The sequence below is a fragment of the Schistocerca nitens genome, chromosome 2 (genome assembly GCF_023898315.1).
Source record: "Schistocerca nitens isolate TAMUIC-IGC-003100 chromosome 2, iqSchNite1.1, whole genome shotgun sequence".
Classification (NCBI taxonomy): Eukaryota; Metazoa; Arthropoda; class Insecta; order Orthoptera; family Acrididae; genus Schistocerca; species Schistocerca nitens.
Window position 1 is genome coordinate 382,629,781 of NC_064615.1, and position 20,045 is coordinate 382,649,825.

General features: G+C 42.3%; 1 protein-coding gene across 1 annotated transcript in view; it reads right to left on the reverse strand.

Moving 5' to 3' along the window:
• Window positions 1-16,381, reverse strand: part of LOC126235038 (protein amalgam-like) — an 82,718-nt gene extending 66,337 nt beyond the window's left edge. The window contains exon 1 of the mRNA XM_049943774.1: window positions 16,246-16,381. Within this exon, the coding sequence (XP_049799731.1) occupies window positions 16,246-16,381 (136 nt within the window). The remainder of the gene's footprint in view (window positions 1-16,245) is intronic.
• Window positions 16,382-20,045: the final 3,664 nt, after the last annotated feature.

Consider the following 20,045-nt stretch of genomic DNA (forward strand, 5'->3'; position numbering starts at 1 on the left):
GTACGATGGATCATTTTGTGGGTCAGGTTAGGTTTATTTCTGTTTCTCCACTATGTGGAATATTAATTTGACATTTCCCCACCATTTTTTTCTATCCAATATGATTTTCCTCTATTATTCTCTGTTGCAGATTTTTAATTTTCTGTAAAATCCCGCTGGTAAAAACCAGCTGCTGTATGATGAAAATTACTTCTTCTGAATAACGCGTTGAATACCATGAATTAGTTATAAGGAGGATGTAATCTGAGCTCGCTGAATAAGATGGTGGTATACTCATGTTCATAGTAAAAACGTAAACATACCCTACTTATCCTATACTAATGAAATATGCTCGTCATTTCAGTATAAAATAATGTAGCCAAATAATATTGAGCGGAATCTATCAATCGTTTCTATAATTCACGTCGAATTTGGTTTTTGGGGTGCCAGACGTTCTCAAACTCACCGAATTTGTTATATAAAAACTGTAATTTTGGAATCTCTTCCCCTCTTGGGAAAATTTCTTCGGATGCGCGTAGTACAGGGTGAATATTCCAATTTATTAACAACAACGCAAAGCAAAAGTTAAGAGAAGTGTAAGAGAAATTTGCTCTTTGTCATATTTGTTTATCAATCATAAAAGTGATAAACATTTGAAATTTAGCAAAATGGAATAGTTATGTACAATATGCCATTTAGAGATGACATCGCCCCTGTATATAATAGCGTTTAACATGTGTAGAAAAATGAGCTTGCGACAACTTTGAAACAAAACTGCAGTAGTCAGAAAGTCAAAGAAAGCTGGAATACCATCTTTTTCGTTTTGGTTGCAGGTACTGCCAGAAAATTTGAGAACCTTTTAAGTAGACCACTCAGCACTGAAAGGTAGAAACAGTTTTCTCGGACGTTCATGAGGTATGCTGCGAAAGGCACAGGCTATACGCACTTAGAGGCTGATTTTGGGCCATTTATTTAAATTCAGTAGCTTTTTTAAAGAAATGTGTTCCGCGGAAAATTTTAGGAGAGAAAGGGAATAAAAGATTTACTGACGACAATTGAAATTCAAATTTTTCAAGAAATGAAGAAGACCGAATGAGAATTTGATTGGAGAGATATTTTGCAGTCCATAGAAATTAATGATGACCAGCATGAACTTCGCAGTCGAAGCATATACACAGCGGTGGATAAGAGGACGGATTTGATTTTCGGTATAAAAGCGAGAAAATCGGTGCTCGTGTCTCGAAATAGTGCGGTACGTGTAAGAAAATTCATAAAGCAAACATTTAAATGTAGCATACACGCTCACCAAAATCTCGAAGTGTTTTGCTCTCAATATAAACACGAACATTTGAAGTTCTGATAAAATACACTGACGGGCAAAACTTAAGGACACAAGTTACTATCACTTGATGTGGCACTGTCAAGCAGAGCTCGATAACTCTTGGACCAGACCTAGAAATAGCTGCTACAGTACAGAACAGAAAATAATTCAAAGACTATACGCAATAAGACGAACAGAAGTGGCACTTATGTTCAAAGAAAATCATTACACTGCAGTCACCGCGATTCATGATGGTCCCCTGGCATTACAAAAGGTGGGACATGGTTCTTAATTCGTTGTGTGATCACCATGAACGGCAATGCATGCTCTGCAATGTGCTGCCATGGTGGCCATAAGTTTGGTAAGGAGCTCCTGTGGTAAGCCGTTCCATTACTCCACCAACTGATGGGTCGACTTTGGTGCATGTATCGTGTTCAAAGATTTGGAGGTTGGAGGGCAGTACGCCTTTGCAACATCATGCCCCCCCACCAGATCACACACACAACATATCATAACACGTGGACCACCAAAATGACTATGTTCGGCAAAGCAAGAGGTGTCCTCAAATGGCAAGAAGTGGGAATACATAATGCACCTAGGAACATTGTCGAATATGATCGTTTTGGTGGTTCAGGTGTTTTGGTGTGTGTGTGTGTGGTGGAGAGGGGGGGGGGGGAGGCCGACGCATAATGTTGCCTTAGCATTTTTCATCACACCACAAGTTCTTGTAATGTTCTATCCATTTTGCTTCTTGGATGTTATTTATTTCAGCAACTTCTTTTTTCTGTTTGATTTAGAATTTTCATTATTTTATAAACTATCATTTGCTTTCCGTGAATATCGTCTTCTATTATGCTTGTAAATCTATTCTAAGATTCCTGACGGGCTCGTTTCACTGCCACCGATTTGCTGCATTTCTCTCTTGTTTGTATTTTTGATGATTCTTCTCTGTTGGTTCACTGAGATAAGTGTCTTGTTTTCTCCTTATAACTTTATCCAATTCTGGTGTCCAGATTTTTAACTCTTTCTTCGGTTTTTTTCTTTTTTCCTACGGTTGCTTCAGCAGCTTTCTTAACTGCAGGTTCTACCTTTTTCCATTCCTTCTCTATTTCTTCCTCTTCTTCTTCCTTCTCTAGTTCTTAATTAAGTCTCTTCTGGTACAGATGTCATATGCTTTGTTCATTTAGTAGATATACTTTATAGGTTTCTTCCTTCATCTTTCCTTCCGCCAGCTTTTTGTTCTTTCTCCATTTCGTGTACATATCTAGTAGAGGTATCACCATGAAATGGTCAGAACCTGTACACTCTTGTGTCTCTTACTTTGCCTCCTAATTTTTCAATGATGATAATCTAGTCAGTAAAAGATTTGTTTAAAGCCTCTGGCTGACCATGCATTTAGGACTATCTTTTTTGCGGATAAATATATTGGCTATCTTTAGTTTATGAAAGGAAATAAATTCTTTAAGCAGTCTTCCATTGTTATTTATGACGTTATCTCCCATCGTTCCCGTAATCTTCGGGATAGGTTTATACCCCACTCTTATGACGTTATCTCCCATAGTTACCACAATCTTTGGAATAGGTTTATATCCTATTCTTGCATTTAAATCCGTCAATATTATTTGATGCTTATTGTTATCCTTGTCCAAAACCGACTGCAGTTTTTCATTCATCAGGTGCATAAACTGCAATGACAGTGAAGTTTTTTCTCTCTTCTTTGGCAGTTAAAACTATAATTCTTTCATTTATATAAAGGTATCTTTGGTCAACGTTATTGTAGCACTGCTCCCCTTCCTTATGCGCGTCTTTTCAGGGCTGCATTAGGGTCTGACTTCATTTTTATAGATGACAATGCGTGACTGCATCGAACGGTGCAGGTCGAGGATCTCCTGGAACGAGAGGATATTCGGCGAATTTACAGGCCGCCCATTTCCTTGACTTAAACCCCTTGGAGCACATGTGGGATGCGTTGGGCAGACGCATTGTAGCACGTCGACATGCACCAACGACCATTCATTGGTTGTCAACCGCACTGGTGAAGGTATGGAACACCCTACCACTTGAAGTCCTTCGGTTAGCCTTGTGCCAGACTGAAGCACGGCGCAGAGGTGAACACACACCCTACGAAGAACCATGCCCCGCCTTTTGTAATGCCAGGAGCCCCCGCCTTTTGTAATGCCAGGAGCATCATCAATCGCGGTGACTTCATTCCAGTTATTATCTTTGAATAAAAGTATCATTTCTGTTCATCTGTCCGCAGCTCGTGGTCGTGCGGTAGCGTTCTCGCTTCCCGCGCCCGGGTTCCCGGGTTCGATTGCCGGCGGGGTCAGGGATTTCCTCTGCCTCGTGATGACTGGGTGTCGTGTGATGTCCTTAGGTTAGTTAGGTTTAAGTAGTTCTAAGTTATAGGGGACTGATGACCAAAGATGTTAAGTCCCATAGTGCTCAGAGCCATTTGAACCATCTGTTCATCTCATTACGCACTTCTTTCAGTTACCTTTTGTACAATACTGTACTCTACGTAAGTTCCAAGTTGGAAGTGACTCATCATGCAAAAGTTACTTTCATCCTTAAGCTTTGCACCATTGTAATATGCCACATATGCAAGACTTCGTTATTCAACTAATCGTCTGAGCCACTCTCCATGAAATATATTGAAAAGCTCCAACAAATTGGTTGTGAAGGAGCTTTGACGTCACATAAAATTTTAATAGTCGTCTTGTAGTTGACCTATTATCGCCGAATACTGAGGGTAAAATCGCTTTGATAACAAAGGCTACCCGCTTGTCAGCATGTACACGGTGAACCCAAATTTCATCGGTAAAATTTCGGACGTTGTTCAGGGTGTTTTTTGAGTATTTTCGTACAGAATATCCGTGGATCGTTACAGAGTAATAAAGTAATTACGGTTTATCTGTTTCTCTAGTTACCATTGTTTCTGTGAAAGTATCTCTAAAAAGTGAAAAAGGCTGTAATATACAATCAACAAAACGTACAACACATAAAACAAAGTTGGCGTCTACATAAAGATGCAAAAGAACTATGATGCGGTTCCCATCGCTGTGTTGCTCTTCCACAGTCTTCAGTGATCCCATACACGAGGTATACATCGGCAAAATCTTCATCAGTAAAACTGTCCTTACTGTTGTGTATCACCGATAACGTACAACCCGGAAAAACAAATCCGTGATAGAACCGAGGAGGATTGTCTGGCAAGCTTGAGGGCGAGGAGTAAAGTGGACCAAAATACTCAGAAAATATCACTGAAAAATCTCCGAAACTTTGTACATAGGTATCGCATTTACTCTTTATAACAATAGTGGGATAACGACTGTCTTGTGCACTTTGATACATCCTTCCTTTTACGCACTGTAGACAGAAGTAGGCAATGGTGGAAGGGGAGTGATTGGGGTGTAAAAGTAAAAAATGTAGTATGAAGCGAAAAATTCAGTTGAAGAAATTTTCCAGAATACAGAGAGATAATTGTCTAGTACTTTCTTGGAAGAGGCTCGATTTCTTGTCGATAGAAAGACTTAAATTAGGAAATAATTCAATACGTCTGGCTTTCAGAACTGTGCGTGTATCTCTCCTACAGGGCGAGGGGAAGAAGAGTAGGCTAGGGAAAGTTATAAGTGGTGGAGCAGGCGACAACTCACTCACACCCTATGTTGATTACAACTTAACCGACCCTACACATTAACGAGATAAAATTGTGGATTATTTTAAGTAATTGTATGAGATTGTTTGGGTGGACGGTTAGTGGTGGTGGAAGAGAATCCTAAAGCCTATGCAGTCTCCAGTTACGATAGTATTCCGAGTCGTCATTGGCCTGTCAGGTGAAAGCTGTAGTAGCTGCAGGAATACGGTCAGCAGTCTCCATTCCCGTGCGTGCCTGCGGTTCCCTGGCGTGAAAATCGCACCCGTTGCGTCCGCAGGGGGTTGTTAATTCCAATCAGCTGAGGGGGCGTTGTCCCGAAATACCTGCAGCTAAGCACGCGAGCCACTGCCTGCCACGTGCAACCTATTCGCGCCAAGTCCCGCAGACAAAAAAATAAGACTCGTATCCTATAAAATTAGCTGATTGAGGTTTCTTAAGATCAGCACTAGAATGTTTAATAAAAATAATAGCCTCACTCCAATGTATGTTTAGTCATAGTTACTGTAAACGTTGTACTAATGAATATTGTAAGCGTTTTCCTACAGAATTTTGTAAATCCATTCATAATTTTGTGAAAATTGTCAACAGATATAACTTTTACAGTTTAAGTCAAGAATCGACATATTTAAAAAGTTGGCATGTTTATCTGTGCTTTGTTTTTGATCTTTGCGATCAGCTATATACTAGAAAATGAACTTATAACCCTTAATTGAGGTCGTGCAGTAATCATAGAGTTCCTGAAACAAGGCTAAAAAAGTGTTTCGGTTAGTCAATACAAAATAAAAAATGTTGCAAAACAATCTTATTGGAATGATTTGTGGGCTACGTAAGTCAAGTACTCATCACCCATAAACATCGTATCTACTGTCGATGTTACCGAAGGCAATTGCTTAATTAAACGTTTCTCTCTTAGCTGAGCACAATTTAGGAACAACGGATCATGCAGTAGTATTTTGGAACATACACTACTTGTATGCTTGTATCACTTCGAAGAAAACGATTTATTTGACAAATAGCCAACGCAGATTAAAAAAATGTCTTTATGAAACACATCTAGCTCTTTATTCTCACGAAGTAATGAGTAATATCGACAGAGGACGTCAAATGACTCCATATTTTAAGATTCCGAGACAGCTTTCGACACCTTTCGTCACAAGAAACTTCTAATTAAAGCGCCAGCCTGTGGGGTACCTTTTCAGTTATGTGACTGGATTCGTAATTTCCTGTCAGAATGGTCACAGTTCGTAATAACTGGCCGAATATCATCGAGTGAAAAGAGAAGTAATATTTAGCGTTCCCCAAGGAAGAGTTATAGGCCCTCTGTTCTTTTGATCTACACAAACGATTTAGGAGACAATCTGTGCAGCCCTCTGAGGTTGTTTGCAGATGTTGCTATCATTTACCGTCTTGTAAGGTCGTCAGATGATCAAAACGAATTGAAAAATAATTTAGACAAGACATTTGTACGGTGTAAAAAATGACAATTGACTCTAAATAGTGACAAGTTTGAAGTTATCCACAGCAGTACTGAAAGGAATCACTTAACTTCAGTTACGCGATAAATCACGCAAATCTAACGGCTGTAAATTCTACTAAATACTTAGGGATTACAATTACAAATAACTTAAATGGGAAAGGTCACGTAAATAATGTTATGGAGAAGCTAGTCAAAGACTACGATTTACTGGCAGAACACTTAGAAAATGTAACAGGTCTACTAAAGAGACTGCTTACACTACGCTTGTCCGCCCTCTTCTGGATTATTGCTGTACGATGTGGGATCCGCATCATATAGGATTGAAGAAAGACCGTAAAAGTTCAAAGAAGGGCAGCAGTTTTGTATTATCGCGAAATAAGGGAGAGAGTGCCACGGGAATGATACATGAATGTCAGTCATAAAAACAAAGGCATTTTTCACTGCGGCAGAAGCTTCTCCTGAAATTTCTATCACCAACTTTTTCCGCACGGCGTGAAAATATTGTGTTAATGCCCACCTACATAGGGGGAAATGAACATCATGATGAAATAAGAGAAGTCAAAGCTCGCACGGGAAGATTAAAGTGTTCGTTTCTACCGCTTGCTGTACGGGAGAGTGGCGGTAGAGAAATAGCTTGAAGGTGGTTCGATGAACCCTCTGCTAGGCACTTAACTATGTATTGATCCCGGTCACCTGGTACGTTGCAGCACTATTCCGTGCATGCGTACACTTATAAACAAGATTCATTATTTCGTTCATGTCTTCTGCGAATGCATAACTTTCTCTGCTCAATCTGACCATTAATTATGTCATTTAACTATAAAACTGCATTTGTCATTAGCGAAGTTGATAACCTAGGAACTGTAGGGTATTCTGAGAGCAGTGACAATAATCGCCTACTCTTTCGGTACGTGAATTACCAGTAGGTGTTGGTAGACTCTTATTGCCGAAGTAAGAAACTGTAAGACTGGTTGCAAAAGGCGCAGTACATCATATTGTATAAAGGAGGACTGGCATAATTTAAAAAGCTATTACAAAATGGACCTCGAGGTTTGTATGTTGTTGCTCGGGTAGCTGACGACTTATATCAGGCCGTGCTAGTTCTATGTAATGAGTGGATGCACAATGAACGGTGTTGTTGTTGTTGTTGTTGTTGATGATGATAATGATAATGTTGTTGTTGTTGTTGTTGGTGGTGGTGGTGGTGGTGGTGGTGGTGGTCGTGGTTATGGTGGTGGTGACGACGAGCCAAGGGAAAGTGTCAAACCCGCTGCCGGTACATAGGCTGCTCCTCACTAATAGCAGCAAAGGAGCCGCCAGGCTTAATGTTCTCATCCGTTGAAGTGATCACCAGCAACAGTCTCCTAAGACCTTGCTCCATGGAGCACTGTGCATGTTTGTCACGGAAGCACACACATTTTCATAATGCCAAGGCTTTCACTTGCATATGAAACGGAATAATACTACTGACATATTGGTAAATTTACATAAATGTAATTCATTATGAAACCTGAAATTTGGTATAACGGTTTGTACGTATTAGGACAGGTGTACTAACAACATTTAATGAAATTATTCCAACGATTAATAATGACAAAGCCCATAAAATTTTGATTTAAAGTAAATATCTTTAAGTTCTGGTCAAAATCCACCGGAAACTTTAACGCAGAAACTGAATTTTTAACTAAGAAAGACAAAAGAAAAATATAGTCGGCTGAAACGAAAATTTTAAAGGAAGTTAAAGGCTTTACCTTCACAGATCAAATACAAAACGGAGTTATAAGATAAGAAGTTAATATATATGAAAAAGAAATAGAGCAAGTATGCATAAAATGGGAACAAGATACCAACGGAGTAGTGGCAGACAGATTAGTTACAGAAGTAATTAACTATAAATCAATAGGAAATGGATCTGAACGGCCGAGGAACACGTGGCTTCAGTGGAGATATAACAGGCTGTAAGAGTACCTCGTGAAACGCAGAAGAAGATGATGTAGACTGAAATTTTACTGATAATTTACAATTTACGAGCATATACAGGGTGTTTCAAAAATGACCGGTATATTTGAAACGGCAATAAAAACTAAACGAGCAGCGATAGAAATACACCGTTTATTGCAATATGCTTGGGACAACAGTACATTTTCAGGCAGACAAACTTTCGAAATTACAGTGGTTACAATTTTCAACAACAGATGGCGCTGCGGTCTGGGAAACTCTATAGTACGATATTTTCCACATATCCACCATGCGTAGCAATAATATGGCGTAGTCTCTGAATGAAATTACCCGAAACCTTTGACAACGTGTCTGGCGGAATGGCTTCACATGCAGATGAGATGTACTGCTTCAGCTGTTCAATTGTTTCTGGATTCTGGCGGTACACCTGGTCTTTCAAGTGTCCCCACAGAAAGAAGTCACAGGGGTTCATGTCTGGCGAATAGGGAGGCCAATCCACGCCGCCTCCTGTATGTTTCGGATAGCCCAAAGCAATCACACGATCATCGAAATATTCATTCAGGAAATTAAAGACGTCGGCCGTGCGATGTGGCTGGGCACCATCTTGCATAAACCACGAGGTGTTCGCAGTGTCGTCTAAGGCAGTTTGTACCGCCACAAATTCACGAAGAATGTCCAGATAGCGTGATGCAGTAATCGTTTCGGATCTGAAAAATGGACCAATGATTCCTTTGGGAGAAATGGCGGCCCAGACCAGTACTTTTTGGGGATGCAGGGACGATGGGACTGCAACATGGGGCTTTTCGGTTCCCCATATGCGCCAGTTCTGTTTATTGACGAAGCCGTCCAGGTAAAAATAAGCTTCGTCAGTAAACCAAATGCTGCCCACATACATATCGCCGTCATCAATCCTGTGCACTATATCGTTAGCGAATGTCTCTCGTGCAGCAATGGTAGCGGTGCTGAGGGGTTGCCGCGTTTCAATTTTGTATGGATAGAGATGTAAACTCTGGCGCATGAGACGATACGTGGACGTTGGCGTCATTTGGACCGCAGCTGCAACACGGCGAACGGAAACCCGAGGCCGCTGTTGGATCACCTGCTGCACTAGCTGCGCGTTGCCCTCTGTGGTTGCCGTACGCGGTCGCCCTACCTTTCCAGCACGTTCATCCGTCACGTTCCCAGTCCGTTGAAATTTTTCAAACAGATCCTTTACTGTATCGCTTTTCGGTCCTTTGGTTACATTAAACCTCCGTTGAAAACTTCGTCTTGTTGCAACAACACTGTGTTCTAGGCGGTGGAATTCCAACACCAGAAAAATCCTCTGTTCTAAGGAATAAACCATGTTGTCTACAGCACACTTGCACGTTGTGAACAGCACACGCTTACAGCAGAAAGACGACGTACAGAATGGCGCACCCACAGACTGCGTTGTCTTCTATATCTTTCACATCACTTGCAGCGCCATCTGTTGTTGAAAATTGTAACTACTGTAATTTCGAAAGTCTGTCCGCCTGAAAATGTACTGTTGTCCCAAGCATATTGCAACAAACGGTGTATTTCTATCGCTGCTCGTTTAGTTTTTATTGCCGTTTCAAATATACCGGTCATTTTTGAAACACCCTGTATATTAAGCATGCTTAGCTGCTTGTTGCTATGGAACTGATTTATTTAGGAGCTAGGAGAATTTGTTGGCGACGGCCTTGCCGCAGTGGATGCACCGGTTCCCGTCAGATCACCGAAGTTAAGCGCTGTTGGGTGTGGCCGGCACTTGGATGGGTGGCCGTCCGGGCCGCAGTGCGCTGTTGCCATTTTTCTGGGTGCACTCAGCCTCGTAATGCCAATTGATGACTACTGCTCACAGAAAACCATCATAACGACCGGGAGAGCGGTGTACTGACCACACGCCCCTCCTATCCGCATCCTCAACTGAGGATGACACGGCGGTCGGATGGTCCCGATGGGCCACTTGTGGCCTGACGACGGAGTGCTAGGAGAATTTGTTAGTAATAGTCGAGGTAAGGTTGTTCCCAAATGAATAACTCACAGAAATAGCCATTAAACCTACATGATTGCACTTTCACGTGTAATATACTAAACGTAATCGCAGGTAGCGTGTTTCAGGCGCTCGGTGCAAACTCATTACAAGATACAAAAGCTAAACAGCGTAAGTGAGAGCCAACGCGCCCTCGTCGGGGAGTGTATCAGTGCAGGCAGTTACAAGAGCGGGCAATTTGTCTGAGGGGTGAGCCTCCGACGGCGCCACTGTCCCCCTGGTAATTTGTCACCGCCGCGCCGCCTTTGACGAGCAACTGGGTCACAGAACGGCCGACCTCCCGCTAGCGCGTCCACGGAACACGGGACACGCTCCTCTGGCGTTCTGCACTGCGCTAGCCACATTAATCTTTCTGGTGGCTCATTAACAACTTTTCGGAGACCGTAAGCCACCAGCACTACTTTCTCGCTGTTATCGAACAGATTTACAAATTTCATACACATTAATAAGCAACTGAACAAAACAAAGTTTCTGTGTTGGAGAGAGATCGCGCTTGTCTAGGGTGACCAGATGCAGACGTCCAAGAAAGAGGACAAACAGCTTCAAAAAGGAGGACAAAGTTAGAAAAAAGACGACGACAGACAAATGTGCGTTCAAATTTAATAAATGAATTAACTAATAGATACAACATACATGCCTTAACTTTTATTGGTACTTCTCTGAATATCAAATTTTCTGTAGAAGTGTGGGCTTGCTTAGCAGATAATCGTAAAAAGATACATAGGAAAATTCTTTTTAAATTATACTGGGCCATCGAAATACCTTTAACCAGACTCAGGATTCAACCTATTCCTGTCATCAGTCCGCTATGTTGTAATGAGCGAAAATACTCGTTCTGCACTTGTATTGTGCCCTGATATACAGAAAAAGTATCTGACAAGTTTTAACAATTTTGAATGACATTCAACAGACTTACTTTCACAAAATACTTGGCCCTTTTTTAGCTGCAAGATAACCCACTAAATTCGGTATCATTAGTATTCTGTTTCAGAAGTTGCCTAAAATTACCGAACTGGTCAAAACATTTTCATATTCAGTTTCAAAACCTTTGCATTCATCTTGTAAATACAAAAGGCTTTTCTCAACTTATTTTTTAAGAGACATCCATTTGAAAAACGAAAAGCTATCAAACATACAGAACTATCCTTTTAAATGTTCATGACACAATTGACACTGCAACATATGCTTCCTCCTTAAAAATTTTAACTCCTTTATCAAAGCCTTCTTCTATTGCAATTTCCAGCTTCCGTTTAATCTTGCTGGCCGTTGTGGCCGAGCGGTTCTAGGCGCTTCACTCCGGAACCGCGCGACTGCTACGGTCGCAGGTTCGAATTCTGCCCCGTCATGGATGTGTGTGTTGTTCTTAGGTTAGTTAGGTTTAAGTAGTTCTAAGTTCTAGGTGACTGATGACCTCAGATGTTAAGTCCCACTTGAACCATTTTTATGTTTAACCTTTCGGCAAATGAATTTTTCACTTAATCGGTTCTCAAGCACCTTACGTACAGAATCTAAAGTTTCAATCACACCAAGCACAGAATTTTCCTCCTTTTCTATCTGCAGAATATTTGAACTGAACGTAACTTCACAAAATGCATATGCCATAAGTGCGCTTCACTTAATCTATTCTCAAAAAACTGAAACAAAATCTTTGTGGCTTGGTTTCAGACAGAAAGTAAGATTTCAGAGCAGGAGAAATTTCCAGTACGCTTTCAATGGCTGGGAAAGGAGGCAACCATTTAGTTTTCACATGCTGTTCCTTTCTAACAGTGTAAACAGAAAAGTAATTACGAAGTGTGGCAATTCCAGATATTTTATAAAACTCACTCGGTTACAATAGACAGCAAATCACACTCACACAAGAGTACTGAGTACACGACATGAAAGCTATAACGCCAAGCCAAGACAATATGAATTCGGAACTGAAAATACGGAGCAAAAATTTATAAACAATAGATATTTGCACTCGCTTATGAGTTGATCCATGATCAGTAGTGAAAAATCGGTAAAATCGACGATCGTGCTGCCATCTATAGATAAGGTATTTAAGAAAAGAGCAATAGAATGGGAATAATTCCAAATATAATTTTATTACAGTCAGCTTTGCGAAAAAGGACAACAATGTAAAAATCCGGACAAAGAAAAAATACAGAGAACATGTCCGGATTTATCCGGACGTCTGGTCACCCTCCTTGGCGAATGGGATAGTTCGGAGTACCACGTGACTGGGATGAAGTCCGATCTGATACTGGCCGTTAGTGTGGCAGTCGAGCCGGGCACACACGGCATCCACTCATTTCATCGCAGCCGATTGAGGGGGTCTGTCGCAGTCACCTGCTGACGGCGGCAACATCCTGAGACATGTGATCGTTTCGTTTTCTGTTGTTATTGTGGACTTCAGTCCGACGAGTAGTTTGATGCACCTCTCGACGCTAGTCCATCCCGCACACGCCTCATCATCTCCGCACAACTATTGAATCTAAATTCAACTGAACCTAAACAGTGTGGTCAAGCCTTGGTCTCCCTCTACAATTTAAACCCCACCCTCCGCATTTTCTTCATTACCAAACTGGCGATTTCTTGATGTCTCAGGACTACTAAACGATCTCTTCTTTTAGTCAAGCTGTGCCAGTTTTCTATTTTCTCAGTTCGATTCAGTAGCTCCAGATTAATTATTCGATCTGGCCACTTAATTTTCAACATTCTTATGTAGCACCACGTTTCAAAAGCTTGTATTCACTTGATGTCTCTAACCTGCATAATTCAAGGAATGTATTCCAGTCAATAGTGTCAAAAGCTTTCTCTAAATCTATAAATTTGCCTTTCTTGAAGCTATGATGGGCGCTCAATAAGTAATGCAACACTTTTTTTTCTGAATGCAGATTGGTTTTATTCAGAATTTCAGTAGTTCATATTACTCCCTACTCTTCTGACCACAAAACCCTATTTTTCAACATAATCTCCGTTCAACGCGACGGCGTTAGGCCACCTTATTGGGGGGCCTTGTACGCCCGCATGGTGCCACTCTACTGGTCGACGTCAGGACCAACGTTTTGTTTCACCAATAAGCTCCCAATCATCCACGTACTGCTCCCCGCAGAGTGCATCCTTCACTGGGCCGGACAGGTGGAAGTCGGAAGGTGCGAGACGGGCTGTAGGGCGGATGAGGAAGAACAGTCCTATGAAGTTCTGTGAGCTGCTCTCCGGTGCGCAGATTTGTGTGAGGCCTTGCGTCGTCATGGAGAAGGGGAAGTTCGTTTGCATTTTGTGGCAAAATACACGCAGAAGACGTCACTGCAGTGTGCGACCGGCCGGCACGCGTAAGCTCGCGCAGGTTTGCGCGACCTTGTAATGATGACAGACGCCTCGCCCAACGACTCGCCGTGCTTTTGTTAACTTCCAGTTCTCCTTAGACATGCGGCAAGTTACTATGAATATCTGTGATGTTCTGGTTTTTCTCCAAAAGAAACCTAATGACAGCTCTCTGCTTCGAATACAGCTCCATCACAGACGCCATTTTGAAGGCTACGTACAGCGACAGACCGCCGACACGTATCGGAATTTCATGAAACTGTAGGGGCTGAAGTGGGAGTATTCCACTATGTCCTATAACAAATTCGGCATTTTTGCAGCCCAAACTGGCCGAGGAAAAAGTGTGTTGCATTACTTATTAAACGCCCCTCACATATGTATATAGGATGGTCCATTGATAGTAACCGCGCCAAATGTCTCACCAAATAAGCGTCAAACGAAAATACTACAAATAACGAAACTTGTCTAACTTGAAGGGGGAAACCAGATGGCGCTATTGTTCGCCCGCTAGATGGCGCTGCCATATGTCAAACGGATATCAATTGCGTTTTTAAAAATGGGAACCCCCATGTTTTATTACATATTCGTGTAGTACGTAAAGAAATATGAATATTTTACATGGACCACTTTTTTCGCTTTGTGATAGATGACGCTGTAATAGTCACAAACATACGGCTCACAATTATAGACAAACAGTTGGTAGCAGGTAGGTTTTTTAAATTAAAATACAGAACGTAGGTACGTTTGAACATTTTTATTTCGGTTGTTCCAATGTAATACATGTACCTATGTGAACTTATCATTTCTGAGAACGCATGCTTTTACAGCGTGATTACCTGTAAATACCACATTAATGCAATAAATGCTCAAAATGATGTTTGTCAACCTCAGTGCATTTGGCAATACGTGTAGTTCGCTTTCCGTAATGTTCGCACATACATTGACAATGCTCTGACGCATGTTGTCGGTGGATCACGATATCAAATATCCTTCAGCTTTCCCCACAGAAAGAAATCCGGGGACGTCAGATCCGGTGGACGTGCGGGCCATGGTATGGTGCTTCGACGACCAATCGACCTGTCATGAAATATGCTATTCGATACCGCTTCAACCGCACGCGAGCTATGTGCCAGACATCCATCATGTTGGAAGTACATCGCCATTCTGTCATGTAGTGGAACATTTTGTAGTAACATCGGTTGAACATTACGTAGGAAATCAGCATACATTGCACTATTTAGATTGCCATCGATAAAATGGGGGCCAATTATCCTTCCTGCCATAATGCCGCACCATACATTGACCCGCCAACGTCGCTGATGTTCCACTTGTCGCAGCCATCGTGGATTTTCCGTTGCCCAATAGTGTATATTATGCTGGTCTACGTTACCGCTGTTGGTGAATGACGCTTCGTCGCTAAATAGAACGCGTGCAAAAAATCTGTTTATCGTCCCGTAATTTCTCTTGTGCCCAGTGGCAGAACTGTACACGACGTTCAAAGTCGTCGCCATGCAATTCCTGGTGCATAGAAATATGGTACGGGTGCAATCGATGTTGATGTAGCCTTCTCAACACCGACGTTTTTGAGATTTCCGATTCTCGCGCAGTTACTGATGTGCGGATTAGCCGCGACAGCAGCTAAAACACCTACTTGGGCATCATCATTTGCTGCAGGTCGTGGTTGACGTTTTACATGTGGCTGAACACTTCCTGTTTCCTTAAATAACGTAACTATCCGGCGAACGGTCTGGACACTTGGATGATTGATGTCCAGGATACCGACCAGCATACATAGCACACGCCCGTTGGGCATTTTGATCACAATAGCCATACATCAACACGATATCGACCTTTTCCGCAATTGGTAAACGGCCCATTTTAACACGGGTAATGTATCACGAAGCAAATACCGTCCTCAGTGGCGGAATGTTACGTGATACCACGTACTTATACGTTTGTGACTATTACAGCGCCATCTATCACAAAGCGAAAAAAGTGGTCCAACTAAAACATTCATATTTCTTTACGTACTACACGAATATGTAATCAAAAATGGGGGTTCCTATTTTAAAAAATGCAGTTGATATCCGTTTGACCTATGGCAACGACATCTAGCGGGCCAACCATAGCGCCATCTGGTTTCCCCCTTCAAGCTACACGAGTTTCGTTCTTTGTAGTTTTTTCGTTTGATGCTTATTTCGTGAGATATTTGGCCCGGTCACTATCAATGGACCACCCTGTGTATATATAATCTCACGTGTTCGTAGATTTCTCTTCCAGTTCATATCCATCGAACCGTTACACCTAAGTATTTGTGTGTTACGGCTACGTATTTGCGTCAGTTGACTAATTCCAGTTGTGACTCACTGATACAGTAGTTATAAGATACAACTTTTTTCTGCTTTTTGATGTGCGGATTATCATCGTATGGTTGTCCTCCTTCGTACTGGTCCCTCTATCTGCGAGGAGACTGTTTAGGAACGCACCGGCAACAAAGCTGTCTGGAACGTGATTAACCTGAGTCCCCTGGCCAGCGGTGTGTGCGGCGGCGCCTGCCGCGGCCTTTGGCGCGTCCACGTGCCGCCGACCGAGCCGCGCCGCCTCAGCGCACGACTCAGGCATTTGGCAGAGCGCCCTCGCGGTCACTGCCGACCGTTCAGGCAGAACGTCTAAAACTGCCCGCCGCCCTTGCCATGATGTCACGCTTAAATCGGGACTGCCCGCTCACCCCCCCACTTACTGTGTATCGGTTCGGAAAACAAAAATACAACCACCTTCCTCTTCCAGAGATCCTTCGGGGACTACGGTGACGGGTCGCAGTCCGCGCAGGATGATACTTGGAGCACATCTATTTCATCAGTTCACTTCGAAGCTATGGTGCTAGCTGGTCGGCTGTAACACCCTTTTTCTTCTACTTGCCCCAGTGCCATTCTGCTACCGGACTGGCAGTGCACATGACAGTTCGGTCTTGTCCATCGCCGCTCGGCAAAATCCAATGAAGCCGCAAACCAACTTCCTTAAATCATGAGTCATCGTATGATCTTCTTGCACGTCTACATCTGCAGACTATGTATTTGGCCAGCACAGAAGAACTATGGGAACATACCACTTAAGTAGTTAGAAAATATGAGCAAATAAGAACCAACGCATAGCCCACAACTAGACTTGTAAACCTACCCTAGGCTACCGTAGACTATCATTAAGTAAGCGTAGACTGCGGTACTTTTCCCACAGCTCTGGTCAGTGAAGGTTCTACCCGTGTTATCTGAACGGTGGAGCCGGCCGCGGTGGTCTAGCGGCTCTAGGCACTCAGTCCGGAACCGCGCGACTGCTACGGTCGCAGATTCGAATCCTGCCTCGGGCATGGATGTGTGTGATGTCCTTAGGTTAGTTAGGTTTAAGTAGTTCTAAGTTCTAGGGGACTGATGACCACAGATGTTAAGTCCCATAGTGCTCAGAGCCATTTGAACCAATTGTACGGTGGATGTGTTGCATACCTATCTGGCGGTACCTCGTAAGGATAGATTTCTTTACGTTTGCGATCAGTGTCTTTCTACATTCCCTTTGAAACCAGAAACGCTCAACTATCTAGAAAATGAATGAGGGTATACAAAGGCCGGGTCACCTATGGAACATTTTTGTTCTGCATAGTTACCCTCGTGTCTGCTGCTTAAAATTAAACAATATTTATAGCAAAATTGAAATTGTCAATGTTTACTTCAGGTTTTATTCGAAAATTCTTGGTTTTTGACTTGAAACAGTGGGATGTTGTAGTAAAAATAAAGAAAACATGAGTGCTAAAAGGAATTCGTTAAACTTCGGTTAGACGATAAACCAGTCTAATCTAAACGCCGTAAATTCAACTAAATACCTAGGTATTACAATTGCGAACAACTTAAATTGGAAAGAACACATAGAAAATGTTGTGGGGAAGGCTAACCAAAGGCTGCGTTTTATTGGCAGGACAGTTAGAAAATGTAACAGACCTACTACGGAGACTGCCTACACTACGCTTGTCCGTCCTTTTTTAGAATACTGCTGCGCGATGTGGGATCCTTACCAGATAGGACTGACGTAGTACATCGAAAAAGTTCAAAGAAAGGCAGCACGTTTTGTATTATCGCGAAATATGGGAGAGAGTGTCGCAGAAATGATACAGGATTTGGGCTGGAAATCATTAAAAGAAAGGCGTTTTTCGTTGCGACGGAATCTTCTCACGAAATTCCAATCACCAACTTTCTCCTTCGAATGCGAGAATGTTTTGTTGACACCGACCTACATATGGCGGAACGATAACCACGATAAAATAAGGGAAATAAGAGCTCGTACGGAAAGATATAGGTGTTCATTCTTTCCGCGCGCAATACGAGATTGGAATAATAGAGAATTGCGAAGGTGGTTCGATGAACCCTCTGCCAGGCACTTAAATGTGATTTGCAGAATACTTCGTCGAAAAATGTTTCTGTTATTCACAAACAACTTTCGCATTATGAATAACGGCAGGAAACTCTTTTTCTTTGATCATGATGAAGAACGCTCTCTTTAGCACAAAATAAAAAGAATAATTGTATATATTTTATGTTTGTGCAAACAAATTGTACTTGCATCAAAAGTAACTACTTTGGTTACACGTAAGCAACAACTAATTTTGCCGGCCGCTGGTGGCCGAGCGGTTCTGGCGCTACAGTCTGGAACCGCGCGACCGCTACGGTCGCAGGTTCGAATCCTGCCTCGGGCATGGATGTGTGTGTTGTCCTTAGGTTAGTTAGGTTTAAGTAGTTCTAAGTTCTAGGGGACTTATGACCTCAGCAGTTGAGTCCCATAGTGCTCAGAGCCATTTGAACCATTTTTTGAACAACTAATTTTAATTACTTATAAAACCCAATGTACCTTCTGTAAGGATATAAAATATATAATGGACCAACAGAGAATGATGTGCGGTTCTAATTACATGCAAAACAAACACGAAACAAACAAAAAATCAAAGAGAAGTTGTCGGTTCCCAGTTACCCTCTTACACATTCATTTATGTTTCTTTCCTTACGAATTCTACCAATACTACCGCTAATCCTACCATTTACTATGTCCTTTATGTCCTGCACCAAACTACCGAACCGTAGTTTTGGTAGAGCGCCACTCTACCCCCAACAGTGTGGAAGCATCGTCCAAAATATAGTAAGGTACTACTGCAGTCCTATTTGGGAGACACCAAGGAGCAGATTGTTTTCTAATTGGAAAAGTTGTTCCCTCCCCCCCCCCCCCTCCCTCACGTTGGCACCTGTTCTTCTTCAAATATGCATGTTGTGCCTTATGTATAAAAATTTAGTATAGTTCAAAGGGAGATCAGTGTTTGACGTCCCGTCCACGACTGCGTCATTTGAGACAGAGCAAAAGCTCGAGTTGCAGAAGGAAATCGACCACGACCTTTGCAAATGAATCACCCAGCATTTGCTTCAAAGAGTTTAAAGAACCCACGAAAAACCTAAACCTCAATGGCAGGACGGGGATTTGCACCGTCGTCCCCCCGAATGCGAGACCAGTGTGCAAATCACTGCGTCACCTCGCTTGATGGTGTAGTTTCTTTTTGTATTTTTTCTGATGATGACGTAAGTGAAATCATCAACTCTGTTACTGGCACGCAGGTTACGCCCAACGAACAGCACCAATATGGCATCCAGAGGATGGACTATCATCAACAGTGTCTCCCACTGTCACGCTATGGGACACTCGGATTTAACTGAGAGCATCGTATGGTTGTACACCATCGCATCTCCTCTTCTTGTGAGGTCAATTCAGAAGACGAAAATTTCGTTTACCTTCAGGATTAGAACAGACTGTCTGCGGTCACGATTGCCGAAGGGTGTATGAGCGAAGTCAGCGACGCGGGCGAGTGCTTTCAGACATTACAGGAACGAATCCCGCATCCAAACAAACAGTTGCAACGAATTTACCTATTCATAAATAAATAAATAAACTCAACCCTATGGTTTGTTATCGAGCTACCTGATGTCAGACTGTTGAGTCTCGTGTCTGACACTAAAAAGCAGTGAAAATACGTCTTGATGGGTAGTGGTCAACTCCGATTTCCCTGAAGACTATTCGAAGTTACCTTTCTTTGTTTACTACTCTCTACCAAGTATATTTCTTCTGTTCTTTCTATCAAGGAATTCTTAACCCCGCCACACATCAGAATCAATGTGCAATATGAACTATTTTCATTCCAAGGCGTCCTCACTCTATGCTTAACAAAATTCAGGTGAAGTAAATCTGCATGAGTATAGTCATC